This window comes from Rhincodon typus, chromosome 8, assembly GCF_021869965.1.
Source record: "Rhincodon typus isolate 14 chromosome 8, sRhiTyp1.1, whole genome shotgun sequence".
NCBI classification, from domain to species: Eukaryota; Metazoa; Chordata; class Chondrichthyes; order Orectolobiformes; family Rhincodontidae; genus Rhincodon; species Rhincodon typus.
The window spans coordinates 67,270,500-67,288,846 of NC_063339.1; the positions used below are offsets into that span (position 1 = coordinate 67,270,500).

The following is an 18,347-nucleotide window of genomic DNA, read 5'->3' on the forward strand; positions in this document are numbered from 1 at the left end:
TCATCCAGCTCTACACCTTGTTATCTCAAGAAGGAGCCCAGCTGTTGCAATATGAGATAACAAAATAGGTATTCCCTGTGGCATTCTTGGTCAGAACTAGGAGGACCTTGCTTTGTGGAGTATTACGGTAGGTTTGACTTGACTTTTGTGGAGGCAGGAGGAGCAACAGTGTCCCTCTTTAGGTTTACAGGTCTAGCCTGGGTTGTTGCTGCTCCAGGTGTCCTCCCAGGAGGATCCAACTTCTTCAACTTCAGAGTCCCATGGCCAGCTGCTCCAGGACATGCAGAATTCAGCCACATCTCATCCTTCAGATGGTCTGGGACTCTTACCGAGAGCGCTAAACTGCCAGTCTACATTCTGCTAAGCAGCCATTAAAATGTTTACTTGTGGTAGATATGCATAATATTGTATGTTGTTGATTTGATTAATTATTGTCATATGTACCTAGGTACAGTGAAAAGTTTTGTTTTGTGTGCAGTACAGGCAGATCATAACACACAAAGATCATCGGGTGACTGAATAGAGTGAGGAATACAAAGTTATGGCTGCAAAGAAGGTGCACAAGAAGCAAGATCCACATTAGCTTCGAAATTTGAGAGGTCCATTCAGAAGTCTAATAACAGCAGGGAAGAAGCTGCTCTTGCAAGTAGATTTAAGGGAACATTGTTAGTAATTTTAACAGACTTAGAACTGAGGTTTAAAAGCGCAGAGCGATTGTAAGAAATGTGCGACTGAGATTTGCTGTAGAGAGCTCACAAAGGGCTGCCCTGCACTGTCTTGCACATTGTTTATGAATTTAAGTTATTTTCTAACACTGAAAGTGCAGCAAGAAAGTTACCGTGCCACTTTGCTTTTAGAATGTTGGGAGTCATGGAGGGAGAGGATACATTTTTGAGAGGAATCTTGTCAACAAGAAGAATGAAGATTTAATTGTAGATTTGAATATAGCCTCCAAGTAACTGATTAAACCTTTGAGCAGTTGAATAAACCCAATTTTCTTTTTTCATTGCATTATTGAATGCAGCTGTGCACCTCAGTAATTTTGACAAAGTATGTGATGATTGGCATTCCAAATTATTTTGGTTTACTTATATAGACCAAATACGTGAATGACTATGCACAGGAATCTAATGTGTATTTTTCAAAAATAATGACATTTACAAGTGTTTAAAGTCAAGATGATATGTATCTATTCTTCTGCTGTAAACTTTTTGCAGGAGGCCCTGCCAGAATTGTGAATGGTGCTTTTATGGTGCTGAAGGGCCATCGTTCCATCGTCAATCAAGTGCGCTTTAATCCTCATTCATACATGATCTGTTCATCAGGAGTGGAAAAGATTATCAAGGTATGTTGTATGATGAGTCAGAGTTTGCTATTGATCAAATTAGATTTCAGCTACTTGACCATGTATGTGAGCTGAGTCGTAAACGAGATTACATTATTGAAAATATCCGTAACCGTTTTAATATAGCTGGTAGTGTAGACGGTAAACATCATTAATACAGGAACATGGCTCATTCTAGGTAACTATACTTTTATTTTACGTCTCAATTAACAGTTCTGAGTTCCAGACTTATTTGTATGTATATCATAATAAGAAGTTTATTCCTACATTAATTTGTTTTAATCTTTGTGCAGTTTTAAATGTGTCTTTAGAATCTAACCACATAACTATTTTGACTGTTTGTGGTGTCTCCAGTGTGTGATTTTGGACTTAATGTTCAGTTTTATATGAAATAGTCTTGAGATTGCCTATGAAATCAACTAATTGATCTTTTCCTATACTTCAAAGTAATTAATAGGAAAGGTTCATTGCAGGAGAACTGCCCCTTCAGCATATTCCTGATTGTCCTTGGAATTGTTTATATTAACATCTTATTTGGGCTCTCCCAGTGGTTTTTTTTTTCTCTTGTCTACAAAAAACTCCAATTTTTGTTGCTGTGCTTTGGAAGAGCAGTTAAAATTAGTATTTGGTCTCCAGTGTCTAATGCTGCAGTATTCAGTGGCTGATCTCAAAATGTATCTTCTGCTTTGAGAAATGCTGAGATATTAAACCTGAGACCTGGGGGGTATTTTGCATCATCAGCATTTCCACATGGTGGTGCACTACAGGCAGTCTCTGGGTTGTCTACAGGTTCTGTTCTGGAATGCGTTTGCATGTTGATTTGTACACAAGCCAGAACACAATGCAGGAAAATGTAAAGGAGCCATTTTTAAGTACAGGAAATATTCGTATGTCAGGTCTTTGATATTACACCCCTGTATGAGATCGCGTTTGTATGCTGTAAGGGGGGGACCCTCGTATCTTTAGTGAGCCACTCGTCGTCCTCGGCATTATGGCTGCTATTCATATCTTCTTCATGTCCCACCTTAAGACCATTTTTGTTGTTGCTTACACAGCTTCATGTGAATGTATTTCATATGATGGAGAATTAATGATGGAAGTTGTAAATTTACTTCCACATCCACAAAAGGACATAGAGGTGGAACCATTGTGTGTTCAATGACAGGATCTGATTGAGGCAGGAATTTGAGAGCCGTTTTTAAATGCATTTCACAAACCTGTTAACAGGCCTTGCAACTTGACTCCTTAGCACCTAGGTTTCGGCATATGAGGGCTGTTTTAGTTCCAGAATGGGTCAGGGAAGGTATGGTGGTGAATATTTACACTCATTTGGGAAGCATCTACTGGAGTATGCACAGATAGAAGATAGTGTTTTTGATTGAAATCTTGTTCTGTCCCCAGTAATGCTTTGTTGGCAAAAAGGGCATTTAAATTGACAGGAGGATGGTGTGTTGGACTCTCTCACCCTCCTGCTTCCATGTTGATATAGATTCCCGGCTGGGAAGGCATGTAGATGACTTGTCTGCTCCCTGCTAATTGAGGCTCTCTTGTGGTTGATTAGTACTTAGGTGAAAGTGGCGATGGCCTAGTGTTGTAGCTAGACTATTAATCCAGAAACCCAGGTAATGTTCTGAGTCTGGCCTACACGTAACTCCAGATATACACAAATGTAGTTGACTCTCTCAACCACCCTCAGAAAAGGACAAGCAAGTCACTCAGTTGCATCAAACGCTTTCTCACAAAAAATATATGAAACCAGATGGGCCACCCAGCATAGACCTCAGCATCCGAAACAACAGCAGTTAAAGCAGCTGTGTCAACCCTGCACAGTCCTCCTTACTATCATTAGGAGGCTGGTGAAAAAATTGGAAGAACTGTCTCACAGACTACTCAGCCAACTTCCTGACATCATCATTCTCATGCAATCATGCCTTATAAACAGTGACCCAGACATCACCAAGCTTGGATATGCCCTGTCCCACCAGCAGGACTGATCCAGCAGACATGGCAGCGCAGTGATATACAGTCAAGAAGGAATTACTCTGGGAGTCCTGACCTTTGACTCTGGACCCCATGAAGTCTCATCAGATTAAACATGGGCAAGGAAACCTCCTGCTGATGACCGTGTATTGTTCTCCCTCAGCTGATGACCCTGTGCTCCTCTATGTTGAACAACACCTGGAGGAAGCACTGAAGGTGGAGAGGGCGCAGAATTTACTCTAGGTGGGAATTTCAGTCTCCATAAGCAAAAATGACTCGGCAGCAGTACTACAGATCAAGCTGGTTGGGTCCTAAAGGACACTGCTGTTAAACTAGGTCTGCAACAGGTGGTGAGGGAACAACAGGAAAAACATACTTGATCTCCTCCCTGCTGATCTACTTTCCACAGATGTATCTGTCCATGACAGTATTGGTAAGAGTGACCGATGCACAGACCTTATGAAGTCCCGCCCTTGCGTGGATTGTATCCCATAACACGATGTAAGGTATTATCACCGTGCTACATGGGACAGACATCGAACAGATCTAGCTACTCGAGACTGGGCATCCATGAGGCACTCTGAGCTATCAACAGCAGCAGAATTATACTCCATCGCAATCTGTAACCTCGCGGCCCAACATATTCCCCCACTCAAACATTACCATCAAGCCAGGAGATAAACCCTGGTTCAATGGAGAATGCAGGGGGGTATGCCAGGAGCAGCACCAGGTATAACCTAGTGAAGCCACCAAACAAGACTACTTGCATGTCAAACAGTATTAAGCAGCAAGTGATAGACAGAGCTAAGAGATCCCGCAACCAATGGATTTGATCTAACCTCTGTAGTCTTGCCGCACCTAGTCGCGAATGGTGGTGGACAATTAAACAACTCACTAGAGGAGGAGGCGGAGGCTCTACAAATCCCCATCCTCAATGATGGAAGAACCCAGCACATCAGTCCAAAAGATACGGCTGAAGCATTTGCAGCAGTCTTCAGCCAGAAGTGCCATGTGGATGATCCATCTCGGCCTCCTCCAGCGGTCCCCAGCATTACAAATACCAGTCTTCAGCCAATTCGATTCACTCCACATGACATCAAGAAATGGTTAGAGGCACTAGATACTGCAACAGCCATGGGCCCTGATAACATTCTGACAATAGTACTGAAGACTTAAGTTGGCTAAGCAAGCGGCAAGTTTTGGAGCACAAGTCTTCAGTACTATTTCAGTACAACCACAGCTCTGGCATCTACTCAAAAATGTGGAAAATTACCCTTATGCGTCCTGTAGACAAAAAGCAAGACTAATCCAACCAAGCCAGTTACTGCCCCATCAACTGCTCTCAAACCTCAGTAAAGTGATCAAAAGTGTCATCAACATGCTGGCAAGCAGTTCAGCAATAACCTGCTCACTGACACCCAGTTTGGGTTCTGCCAGGGCGACTCAGCTCCTGACCTCTTTAAAGCTTTTGTTCAAACATGGATAAAAGAGCTGGATTCCAGAGGTGAGGTGAGAGTGACAAACCTTGATATCAAGGTTGCATTTGATCGAGTAAAGCATCATTTTGTTATTATTCTTTCACAGGCTGAGGGTGTCATTGACTAGGCCAGCATTTATTTACCATCACTAATTGCCCAGGGGATAGTTAAGAGTCAACCACATTGCTGTGGGTCTGGAGTCACATGTAGGCCAGAACTGTTAAGGATGGCAGTTTCCCCCTCCCTAAAGAGCATTGGTGAACCAGATGGGTTTTTCTAATAGATGGATTCATGGTCATCATTAGGCTCGTAATTCCATATTTTTATTGAATTCAAATTCCACCATATGCTGTGGTGGTATACAAACCTGGGTCCCCAAATCAAAGATTAATAGTCTAGTGATAATACCACAAGATTATTACCTCCTCTTAACCAATGATCAAAGATTGACTGTCTTCTTTTTGTTTATGGGTTCCAACTGAACTCGAGGAGCTAAACCTTTTTGAGCCACACTAGCTTGTTCTTTTAGGATTAAAATATTAGTTATAGGTGGGGTAGGAGATGAACAGGTCAAGGAGGTGGGGATTAGAGGGAGGATTGGACATGGGATGAGGCTGGGGGTAGAGAGGTTTTGAAACTGGTGAATTCTACGTTTAGGCCATCGGACTGTAGGCTCCCGAGGTGGAATATAAGGTGTTGCTCTTCCAGTTTGCATGTGGTGCCATTGTGGCACTGGAAGAGGCCCAGGATGGACAGGTCACCCAGGGAGTGGGAGGGGGAGTTAAAATGGTTAGCAACCGGAAGATGATGATGATTATAGTGTATGGAGCCCAGATGCTCCTCAAATCTGTCACCAAGTCTATATTTGGTTCACCAGTGGACAGGGTACAGCAGACCAGGTTGGAGGATGTACGGGTGAACCCCTGTTGGACAATGGAGAGTTTGTCTTGGGCCTCGTATGGAGGTGAGACGGGAGGTGTAGGGGCATGTATAGCACCTCATGTGGTTGCAGGGAAAGGTGCCGAAGGTGGTGGGGTTTTTGGGGAGTGTGCAATGAACAAGGGAGTTGCGGAGCGGTCCCTATGAAAGGCAGATAGGGGGGTGTGGAGGGAAATATCTGTTTGGTTGTGGGGTCAGATTGTAGGTAGCGGAAGTGGTGGAGGATGATGCGCAGGTTGGTGGGGTGGTATGTGAGGACCGGGGGACTCTGTCTTTATTTTTGTTGGGGGGAGGGGGTTTGAGGACAGAAATGCGAGAAATGCAGTTGAGGGCACTTTCGATCAACGGAGGGGGAAATTGCAGTCCTTGAAGTAAGACAACATCTGGGGTGTTCTGGGAGTGGAATGCTCCATCTTGGGAGCAGATGAGGCGGAGGAATTGGGAGTAAGGGATTGCATTCTTGCGGGAGAGTGGGTGAGAAGAGGTGTAGTCCAGGTAGCTGTGGGAGTCAGTGGGTTTGAAATAGATGTCAGTGCTGGGACGGTTACAGGAGATGGAAACAGAGGTCCAGGAAGGGGAGGCAGGTATCAGAGATGGTCCAGTGAACTTGAGGTTGGGGTGAAAGGTGTTAGTAAAGTTGATGAACTGTTCAAGCTCCTCGTGGGAGCACGAGGCAGCGCTGATACAGTCATCGATGTAGCGGAGGACAAGGTGAGGGATGGTGCCAGTGTAACAGTGGAAGACGGACTACTCTACGTATGCTACAAAGAGGCAGAGATAGCTTGGACCCATACAGGTGCCCATAGCCACCCTTTTGGTTTGTAGGAAGTGGGAGGAGTTAAAGGAAAAGGTGTTGAGGGCAAGGATAAGTTTGGTTAAGCGGATGAGGATGTCGATGGAGGGGGACTGGTTGGGCCTGCGGAAGAGGAAGAATCAGAGGGCTTTTAGGCCATCTGCTTGGGGGATACAAGTGTACACGGACTGGATGTCCATGGTGAAGATGAGGTTTTTGGGGGTGCCGAGGAATTGAAAGTCCTGGAGCAGGGGGATGGTGTCCTGAGTGTAGGCGGGGAGTCCCTGGACCAGGAGGTTTGAGGAGTGGTGGGGGGGAGACAAAGTTGAGTGACAGAGATAAGTTCAATGGGGCAGGGCAAGCAGAGACAATGGGTCGACCAAGGCAGTCAGGTTTGGGAAGCAGATAGAAATGGGCAGTGCGGAGTTAGGGGAATGATGAGTTCGGAGGCTGAGAATGGGATGTTTCCTAGGTTATGGATTGACTGAGAGACAGTGGTCTGGTGATCAGGGGTGGGATTATAATCAAGGGGACAGTAGGAGGAGGTGTCAAAGAGTTGGCCCAGCCTCGGTGATGTAGAGGTCAGTGCGCCATACCATTACTGCACCCCTCTTATCCGCGGGTTTGATGTTGGGGTTGAAATGGAGGGCTGCGTGCTCCGTTGGGGAGAGATTGGAGTGAGGGAGAGGGCTGGAGAGGTTGAGGCGATTGATGGCTCGATGGCAGTTGGAGATGAAGAGGTTGAGGGAGGGTAGGAGGCCGTGGGGTGGCGTCCAGGAAGATGGTGTGCATTGGAGGCGGGAGAAGGGGTCTGTAGAGGATGGGTTAGACTCGCGGTTAAAGAAAAAGGCACGGAGGTGGCGGGAGAAGAGTTTAACATCCAAATGTGAACAGGATTCTTTGATGTCTGGGTGTAGGGGAATGCAGGCGAGTCCTTTTGCTGAGGACTGACTGTTCGTCCTCAGTGAAAGTGGGGTGGGGGGGTTGCGGGGATGTCCCGGCAGGGTTTGGGGTTGGGACTGGAGCTGGGGCTAGGTGTAGAGCTAGAGCTGGGAGTGGGGGTGGAGACTGTCTTGGGAGTGGGTGTGTGTATTGGGGTGGTTACATAGTTGGAAGCAAAAGTGGTATCAGCGGAAATGGCGTCGGCGGCAAAGGAAGTGATGTGGACAATGTCGGGTGAAGTGACGTCGACAGCCTCAGTGAGAGGGGCCGAAGTGACTGCATGGTTAATGGCGCCGGGCAAATTGAGAGGGAGCTCCTGGATAGGGTTGCGTTCTGGAGTGGTGGAGGAGGTCTGTGTTTGGTGGTAAGCACGAGCAAGTTTGGTGTACTTACAGTCCTTGATGTCTAATAGGGCAGAGAAGAAGTGTTGGTTGAGGGTATGGATCCTGCATAGAATGAAAAACAGAAGAGGTCCCTTGCAGGTCTGGGAGAGAGAGGCTCTGAGCTGGGGTAAAGTGGACTGTACTATGAGGCGATGCCAGCACATGGCTGCGAGCGTGGAGCTGAGGATCTGCAGATAAAACAGTTTCTGGAGGCTCTGGATGTATTGTAGGTAGCGGCTGTCATGGTTTGAGCCAAATTGGGATCTCTTGAACATTGTTTGGAATCCATTGGGGATGATCCAACTGTGTGGGCAAGTACTGACAAAGGAGATATGGCTGTAGTAACGGGTTTGTTTCAGTATGTGGTCAAAGAGCTTCAGGGCAGAGGAGATCACCAGTGGGTTGCAATAGGAGAGAGATGCATTGAGGTCTTTGCAGGGGGAGGAGGACACCACCTTCAAGGTGGGCATTCTTGGAAGAGGCTTGGCAGTGGGGTTATAAATCGCTCGGAGATAGCAAGAACTGCAGATGCTGGAGTCGGAGACAGCACGGTGTGGAGCTGGAGGAACACAGCAGGCCAGGCAGCATCAGAGGAGCAGGAAAGTTGACGTTTTGGGCTTAGGCCCTTTATTGGGACTGGGGAGGGGGAAGGAAGCTGAGAAAACAATAGAGGGAAGGGGTTGGGTCTGGGGGAAGGTAGGTGGGATGGCGATAGGTGGATGCAGATAGGGGTACTAGGGATTGGTCAGTGGGATGGGGGGAAGGAGCTGGACAGGTAATGTCGGGTCAAGGAGGCGGGGATGAGAGGGAGGATTGGACGTGGGATGAGGCTAATTGAATTTTGAAAATGCTGCCTGCAGAACGACAGTGACTAACCCTAACCCTATCGCAGCAGAAAACTCAAATGTGGAATGTTGGGAAAACGTGAAGGACCGTAACAAATTCGTCCTTTCACTACACTAAGTCCTCAAAAGATCCTAGCAAAGCCAGATTTTGTCTGTAGGTGGAATAGAAGGAGAATTGAGGACTGATGATTGCTAATTGCTTTACAAAGTAAAGATCTGATTTTTTTTTGTCTGTGGATTTATTGTGTGTGTAGTCAAAGTGTTCTTGAACTTGCAATGTACACCTTTTGGAGCACTACTTCACTCTGGAACTATGTCATTTCTCTCCAGCCGGGGGTTGCTTCTGCAATATTGAAACACCGATATTGAGGACCTGAAATGACCCATTCCAAAATACTCCAGTCTCTGGAGTAAGGATGTTTGATGCTTTAGTGAAAATAAAATTGCTCTGGCTTTCTTTGTCCCACAAAGTTTGTAATGAACTCACAGGCAAACGAATGTTATACTTTTACATTCTACAGCAAAGATGTGATGCTAGGCCCCTACAAATCATTGGGCACATCACATTTGGAGTATTGTGTTTCGTTCTGGGCACCTTCAAACTAAGGAAGGATGTCAGAGCCCTGGAGAGAGTTTGGAGGAGATTTACTCGAATGATAACAGGAGTGAGGGATTTTAGATACAAGGAAAGATTACAGAAATTGGGCTTATTCTTCTTACAGTAGAGAAGAATAAAAGATGAGGTGTTCAAAATTATGAACAGTTTTGACAGGATAAAGCAGGATATTCAGTTTTCGCTAGTTAATGTGTCAGTAATTAAGGATCATAATTTCAAGAATGTCAGCAAGCGAGCTTGGGAGTGAGCTGAGATGAAGCTTTGTTGCTCAGAGGTTAGTTAGGATTTGGAATGAGCTGCCTGGGAGAGTGGTGGAGGTTTCATAAGAGAGCCGGATGGATATTTGTTTTTGAAATGATTGTCTACCTTCTTTTATAGGTATAGCTCTTGACAGTCTGTTGCATTGGTTAACTGCCGTTAACCGTGACTCAGCTGGGAGTATACTCACGTCTGAGTCAGACGTTTGTAGGTTGTAAGAAACCTGAAAGCGAAGTACTATGGAAGTGCTGTTCTGTTGGTGGTACTGCTTTTGGATGCTAGCTAGTTTCTGTTTCAGGTTCATGTAGAAACACCTTGGGTGTTTTAAAAGAAGAAGTTACTCCCGATTTTCTGGCCAATATTTACTCTCAGTCAACATCATAAATGATTTGTTCATTATCTAATGGTTACTTGTAAGAGCTTGCAGTACACAAATTGATTGGACTGTTTCTCACATTACAGCATTAATTAGGTATTAAAAGTACTTGGTTGGCCGTAAGGTGCTCTGAGATTGTGAAAAATATACGAATACAAGTCCTTTTATTTTATATGGTTATTACTTTCTGCATCTGAAAAGTAGAAAGATAAATATTTATAACACAGTGTGGAGCTGGAGGAACACAGCAGGCTAGGCAGCATCAGAGGAGCAGGAAAGTTGACATTTCAGGTCGGGACCCTTCGTTCAGAAATGGGGAGGGGAAAGGGAGCTGGGAAATAAATAGGGAGAGGAGGGGTGGGGTTGGGGAAGGTAGGTGGGATGGTGATAGGTGAGTGCAGGTAGGCAGTCATGGGGATTGGTCAGTGAGGTGGGAGGAGCGGATAGGTTTGGAGAGAAGATGGACAGGTTGTGTCAGGTCATGGAGGCAGGCTGAGAGGGAGGGTTGGTCATGGGATGAGGCCAGGGGTGGGGAGATCTTGAAACTGGTAAAATCCACATTTAGGCCATTGTTTCAAGATTGTAACACAACTGATCACTTTTTATAAAAAGATTCTCAGTTTGATTTAGTCAGCTGTTTAGATCACAGAGCACATGCTTGTACATTGTTCACTGCTACAGCCTGGAGTATTGCAATATAAAAACAAAACTCACTTTTACATTTGAGGCCAAAATTTATCTACCTTCAGTGAACTTCTGTAAGGATATGAGAGCTGAAAATTTTAACGTTGCATAATATTATAAAATTTGAAAATAATAGCCTAATTTGTTTTATGCAAATCCAGTTTTCTTTTTAAAAAAAACCTTTCTGAGAAAATTGTGACAGTGAACACAGTATTTTTGTGCTTTCTAAATACAGGTGTGGAGTCCATACCTCCAACCAGATTGTGCTGGAGACCTAGAAGGAGCAGTGGAAGATGACACCCGCAATCTGTACACTCACGAAGAGTACATCAGCCTGGTCTTAAATAGTGGGAGTGGTCTGTCTCATGATTACGCCAACCAGTCAGTACAGGAAGATCCACGGATGATGGCTTTCTTCGACTCCCTCGTAAGGCGTGAGATTGAGGGTTGGAGCTCTGACTCGGACAGTGACCTGAACGAGAGTACAATTCTTCAGTTGCGCGCGGGGACCAGTGAGCGTTCAGGATACAGTGATACTGAGTCTTCCGCTTCATTGCCGCTGTCGCCCCAGCAGGGTGAGGACTCTGATGAGGCGACCTACACCCTGGACCGACAGAAGCTGCCAAATACTTACGCGGTCAAGGAAGACCTGCGGTCGCGTCGGCAGCGGTTGTCCGCCCTCCGGCGCTACCAAGACGAGCGACTTCGGACTCTTTCAAACGACTCCGATTCCTCTGAGAACAATGGCCAGCAAGTAAATACAGACTCCGACGCGGACCCCGTGAAGAGGCCTCGATCGCCGAGCCCAGAGGCAAACGATTCCAGCAGTTCCAGCAGTAACGGTAGGCGTCGCGCATCCATGCGGCAAAGAAATGCTGCGAGAGCGAAGCAGAAGCTTCGTCGGGAGAAAAGGAGCACTTCACAACTCGAAAAGCTAAAGCAGTGTTGTGCTGCGGATCGTAGTAACTGTTCCCAAACACGCGATGGCGATAATTCGTCGGCTTCGTCCTCACCAGAAAGAAGCAGCACTGAGTTTGATAACAGGGGAAGAATATCTCCTTACTCAGACAGCGAGTCTGAGGTCAGAAAGGTTTATAAAGCCTACAGCAAAATCCAGAACACCTTCAAATCGCAGCTGAAAACAAAAGGAGACACGATGACATTTTTATCACTGGCAGATATGCTGGACACAAGTGAGACAGGCAGTTCAGTAAACTCTTTAACACAAGAAAGCGATGCTGCAAGGAAAGGTCCGATAGTACTTCATCATAGACTTAGAGAGGAAAGATGTTTTGACGAACACAATGGTGAAAGCACCAGCTCAGCAGAGAACACAAACGTACAGGCAAAGAGCAAGCATTCAGTTTCGCTTGGTCATGAATGCAGTAGTCTCACACCTGTAAAGGAAATGACATCTGGAGAACAGGTTCATGTTGTTGAAGATGCCCCCATTGGTTGTGCTGAGCATTGCTATGAGGCCAAAAAGGTTAATGGCAAATCGGTCTGTGTCGGAAGCAACAGTAACCTAACTAACCAGTGTCATGCATTTGGCAGCCAGGCACAAGAGCTATGTGGTCACACACAGGTGCTGGATGGCCAGATAGCCAGAGAAGAATCTGGTCAGGAATTTATTAAATCCACATTGTCTCCAGAAATTCATTTAGCTGGAGCAAGAAGTAATTCTGACCACGTTGATAAATCCAAAGCCAGGACTTGTGATGTGGAAGATAGGTGTTCAGAGACTTCCTGCAATAATGGCCTTTTTGATAGGCAGTGTGCAGGCCACTGTGAACAGGCTCGCCCAGAGCAGACAGATTCCGCAGTGGCCTCCAAATCCGAAGCTTGTGGCTGTGTACAGGTGGCTTCACTACACCACAAGGAAGACAGTTCCCAATCTGGGATAAGTGAGCATTATGAGTGTGCTAAAAAAATGATAGCACTGCAGAAAATTTTTGATTGTCGCCAAGGGACCCTGTCACCAGCTGACACTGGCCAGCCTTCTGGAGGCTTAAAAAGGTTGAGAAAAGAGCTGGATCCGGACTACTCACCAGCTGAGAAGAAGCAGAAGACATGATATGATTTGCACTTCCCCATACCAGTGCCTCAGAATGTCACTGATGAAAGCATTTAACTGGAACTCCACAAGACACTGGCCTGTAAAACAGTGAGAGGTTTTGTTAACAATTATGTAAATAAGTCAATTTGTTGAAGAAATGCTAATACAGAAATTTGTAGAATGTGTATGATAATGGTATATAAAATACAAATTATTTGGAGTGATTCTAACTTTGGATTCAGATATCCAATTTGTCTTGGAAGGTTTGTACTTCTTCTGTTTAAGTATTCATTATACCAAGCAAGGGTTTATGGTACATTTGGCATCTCAGATTGGACAGATCATTATAAAGCTTCCCCTCCTATCAACTTGGTAAAGATGAGCAAATTTATATATGATCCAAGTGTTCAAGCCCATGGAATAATAATTAAACAGATGAAGACTTTTTGAAATCTAACACTTTATAGTTCTTGAGGTTTTTCTTTGGTCTTATTTTAAATTGCCACGTTTATATGGCAGCCTTTTATTCATGCAAGGAGTCGACAGTTTGATTCTTAAGGAAAATGTTCAACAAGTTGGTTATGTATGTGGAACACAGTGATCTGTTGGCGAAGAGAGTTCGACTTAAGCAGCGGTCAGGAATAAAGTTTTTGTGTTTTGCGTTTAATTTCTTAATGAGAATTATTTGAAGCACAACATTTCTGCACAGTAGGTACATGGTCAGCTGTTCCTTTCCTTAACAGACAACAGAAATAAACATGAACATTAACATTACTTTTGTGTCTTGCAGCCTTCCTGCATCAAACCTATTTTGTTCATTCACCTGAAAAGGCAACGTAACATTTCACAGCCACAGTTAGATCTTTGAGTATTAATTTGATTCAGAAACCTCATGGCGTTTTATTTTACTGTGGTTTTTATTTGGCAAGAGGAAAGAAGAAAGATGGTTAACCCTTGCTCATTGTATTATCTTTGAGTCAAGAGCCAGTATCGGTTGAACAATGAACCCTCCAAAACTCCTCTGAATTGGCAAAATGCTCAGTTCTGAAAGTTTGTCTGCCAGTCGTCTTGGACATTCATGTAAACATCCATTGGCCTGCAATTGCTCAGAGCAAAATTGGAATAACTATTTTGTTATGGACTGCATTAGTTAGCTGAAGATAATTTTGATCTCCAAGACAAAGCTACAAATGCAGTCATAATGATACCAATGTTGCAACTGTCCTTCATGATTGAGTAGCCGTTGGTTGTTTCTGTATCCTTTCACTTCAGCCCAAATGTGGTGGAAACCTCAAATGGGGGCTTGGACAGTTAACTCAGTTCTGAAATTGGAATACTTTATTAAACAGAAAGTCATGTTAAATTAATAATTCCTTTAGAAAGTGGTATTAGAACAACTGGTGTGAGTAATAACGTGGTAGGCGATTCTTGTTAAGATGCACCTCTTGGAAGGTATCCAGTGTTCAGTATATGCAGTATTTGCATGGTGCTAATTTGCTTGAGCATGAATATCCCTCGTGACATAAAAAGGAGGAAAAAATGTCAATATTGTCGTTAACTCTAGCAGAACATCAGCTTTTATGTAGTCTTTATGATGACATCCAGAAGCACTTCACAAGAGCAATAACAAAGCAAAATTCTACACCAAAGACACAAAATCATATTTGAGCAGGTGACCAAAAGCTTGATCAAAGAATTATGTTTTAAGGAGCATCTTAAAAAGGAAAAACAGAAGTGGAGTGGGATCTGTGGGGCCCAGACAGCTCAAGGCACACTACTAAAACCAGGATGCTCAAGAGGCCAGAATTAATGGATATCCTGGAAGAGGCAATCACAATTGGGAGGGATGAGGCAACAGAAAATTTTAAAACAAGGTGGAGAATTTTAAAAGCAAGGCATTCACTAACTGGAGCCATTGTAGGTCAGCAAAGACGGAGGTGCTAAGATGCAAAATTTGAAGTGAGTCAGGGTATGTAGCACAGTTGTGGCTGAGCTCAAGTATATGTTAAAATGTGGGAAACCAGCTGGTTGTGCAGTAGAATAATCCTGTTTAGAGGTAACACATATGTGAATGAGGGTCTCAGAAGCTGATGAGCTAAGGTATGACCAAAATTGTTTGATGTTACTGAGGTGGAAATACGCAGTCTTAGTGATGGCCCTGTTATGTGTTGAGAAGCTTATCTGAGGTTCAAACATGATGCTAAGCCTGCAAAGAGAAACACTTCATCTCAAACTGCCACTGGGGAGAGGGAAGCAGTTGATAACTGGGGAATACAGTTTGCAGCAGGACTTGAAAACAATGGCTTCAATTTTTGCATTTTTGAAAGAAATTTCTGCTCATAGTACTAGAAGTTGGATAAGTAAACTGGTTATTTTTTGCAACAATGGAGGAATTGATAAAAGTAATCATGACGTAGAGCTGAATGCAGTGAAAACCACTTTTTAATGATGTTGTCAAAGGGTGGTATGTAGATAAGTAATGGGAAGTGGAGCCAAGGCTACATACCTGGGGGACAATAGAGGTAAAAATAATGATGGGCTGCGATTATCTGGTTATGCTTAGATAAGAATTGTACGATGTGAATGTTGTCCCACTGATCTGGATGATCGTGAGGGGGACAACGTGTAAACGGTGTCAAAAACTGCTGACAGGTCGAGAAAGATAAAGGATACCTTAGCTACTACCATATCAGATGATGTCTTTAGGCTAATAAGAGTTATTTTGGTACTACAGGAGGGGCGGAAACCTGGTTGGAGAGATTCAAAAATGGAGTTCCAGGAAAGATGAAAATGGTTTTGGTCGACAAATACAAGTTCAAAGGGCTTTAGTGATGGAACACTTATTGATAGAGATGAGGCTGGAGGAGATGTAAAATATGCATTTAAACGTATAGCTTGCTGTAGAGAATAAAAGCCAAGATTAATCCAAGGTGATCCGATAATAGTGAGAAACTCGACAGGATACAAAATGATATAATGTATACTGCAATAAGCTTGAGGTATGAAGACTTAGAACACTAGCAAAACTGAGCTATTTCTGTAATGAAATTTGGTGTTTTAAGGACATTCTTGCATCATTTAGTATTTGTTTGATTTAAATATATATGAAGTCATGCATACAGATTTGAAACAAATTTTAGTTCTCATTTCTTTGCTCTCACTAGCATTACAGTCTCTTGGCACTGAAACAAGTATGGGTTATTGGGTTATTTTGGGTAATTACACAATGTCATTCTTCCATAAATGCTATTCAACACTGAACAACAGGAATTAATTATGTTTCATCTCAAAACACCAAGTTATGTTGGCTTTTTGTGTCTTTTAGAAAAACATTTGAGCTATCATTCAGCCCCTAATGGATGCATAAAGACTTTTTCCTTGGCAGTTCAATCCAGTTACTTCAGTTCCATCTGTGTCTTATTTCAGAAATGTTAAATGAAAACTACCTCTTTGCATCAGATCTTCCAATGAGCCAATTGGTAAAGTCACTTCCTGAGAGGTGATATAATATCTCTGGTTCAATTCTTTGCTGAGTAAGCTGGTTTTATCTAGTTCTACAATTGGTCTCTGCACTCGTTGACAAGTAAAGGAGAAAGTAGCTATTTTACAAAAATAAATTTGAAGTATTGTTGAGTCAGACAAATACATCAGATTGAGTCAGGTACAGTGCTGGCCTTCGTCCATATCCTCCAGTGGATCAGAAAGCTACGCATAAGAGCCATAGATAAACGTTTTTGCTCATAACATAATCTTTATGTTCTACTGCTATACTGAGGAAGTGCTATATCATTGAAGTCCTAATTAGTAATGGCTCATTGGCAGTACTCCACTTCAAATTATTGGGTTCTTGCCCCATTCCATGAAATCAAGATTGATACACTTCAATGCAAGTTGAAGGAGTGCTGCAATGTCAGGTGCAGTCTTTTGTGTGAGGTTTTTAAGCAAGATTATGCCTCCTTAGTGGACATCAGTGTGATCTTTTAAGAGAATGTTTCTTGATCAACATCACAAATATATAGGTTATCTGGTCATTATCATATTGTTTGTGAGACCTTGCTCTGCGTAAATTGCCTGCCATGTTTCCTACATTGTTTTTAATTGGCTGGAAAGTGCATTAAGATGTCCTGATGTTATGGAATACATTACACAAATGTAAGACTTTTAAGCATGTCCTCATTTCTCACCACTTTTTTTCCTTAACCACTGCCGGCAAAGATCAATTAATTGGTTTCGCACCTCATTATTTGAGATCTTACTGCTATATTTGCCTGCTTAATGATTGAAATTTGGAAGCAACGCACTTTGCAGCACTTCAATGCATTTTGATATGAGTGGATGTTCCACAAATGCAAAGATGACACACAGTACAGAATATAGCATATTATAAAGTGTAGGATAAACAGGAACTATTCTTACACTTAAGCATGTATGTGTACATTTGTTATTACAAATAATCCTGATGCAGCTTCTTTCTGTAAAGTATTGTCAAATGAAGTGAGAAAACTTTGAGAAGGAATGGAGGCATGTGAAAAACAGACTGAATCATGTAGCATCTCTGGTTCCACCAAGTAGCACAAAAACCACCTCAACAGAGTACCTGAATTCAGGAATTTGGTGGCAGGGGAATTCTAAATGTTCTAAAGGTTAACCCCTTTCTAAAGTTTAGTCAACTATTATGTTTACCATTCAAGTTCAACCAGACCTTGTTTCTTTTATAGTGTTAATCAGTCATAACAAAACTGCTGAATAGTGAAAGCTGCAGTTGATTGGGTAACAAGTTTGAACTGGTATCCTGGTCATCTTGGGCTGATCTATTACTACTGTATTAATAAAATGTTTTTGCTAACACGCAATAAGTTGCTTGAAGATTAATTCAAAAGAGCGCAAATTTAACACTCCTGGATTTGCTGATTGTTTTAAGAGGGGGAATTTGAATGCACTGAGGGTTGAGTTGCTGTTCTGGTGTGACAGATGAACTGCTGTGAGGATCTAAACTATATAATTAATGACACTGGCAAAGATACAAGATTACACAATGATTAATTAACTTTATTGGAGTATGCTTCAGTTATTACATGGATATGAGTAGCATATAGCATAAGTAGCGAATAGCATAAGCAAATAATATCCTGTAACCTATCAATGAGAAAGCAAACAAACAGAACTCTCAATTTTGTTTTGTCCTCATTTTTTCAAATAGTCCACAGAGGCTGAATCCTTCCAATCCATAGGACAACTTGTCTGACTTGTTTTAAATGATGAAATGAGAGGTTTACACATGCTTCCAAAGCTGATTCATAGAATCATGCAGTACCAAAGAGGTCCATTGAGTCTGCACTAGCAAAAAGCTACTCTAAACTTATAAAAACCGAAAGAACCGCGGATGCAGTAAATTAAGAACAAAAACAAAGTTGCTAGAAAAGCTCAGCAGGTCTGGCAACATCTATGAAGAAAAAAAAAATCAGAATTAATGTTTCGGGTTCAGTTCTGAGGTAGGGTCACCAGACCTGAAACATTAACTCTGATTTTTTTCTTCACGGATGCTGCCAGACCTGCTGAGCTTTTCCAGCAACGTCTGTTTTTGTTACTCTAAACTTATACTAGTTCCACTTTCCAGCACATGGCTCATTGCCTTGATGAGCACTTGAAATA

The 18,347-nt window shown here is 43.1% G+C and overlaps 1 protein-coding gene across 1 annotated transcript in view; it reads left to right on the top strand.

Annotated features, from left to right (window-relative positions):
* The window catches only part of dcaf5 (ddb1 and cul4 associated factor 5), a 93,939-nt gene extending 76,391 nt beyond the window's left edge, over nt 1-17,548 (top strand). Inside the window, exons 8-9 of the mRNA XM_048599836.1 lie at nt 1,218-1,345; nt 10,875-17,548. Of these exons, the coding sequence (XP_048455793.1) occupies nt 1,218-1,345; nt 10,875-12,713 (1,967 nt within the window). The 3' untranslated portion in view covers nt 12,714-17,548. The remainder of the gene's footprint in view (nt 1-1,217; nt 1,346-10,874) is intronic.
* The last annotated feature ends 799 nt before the right edge of the window (nt 17,549-18,347 follow it).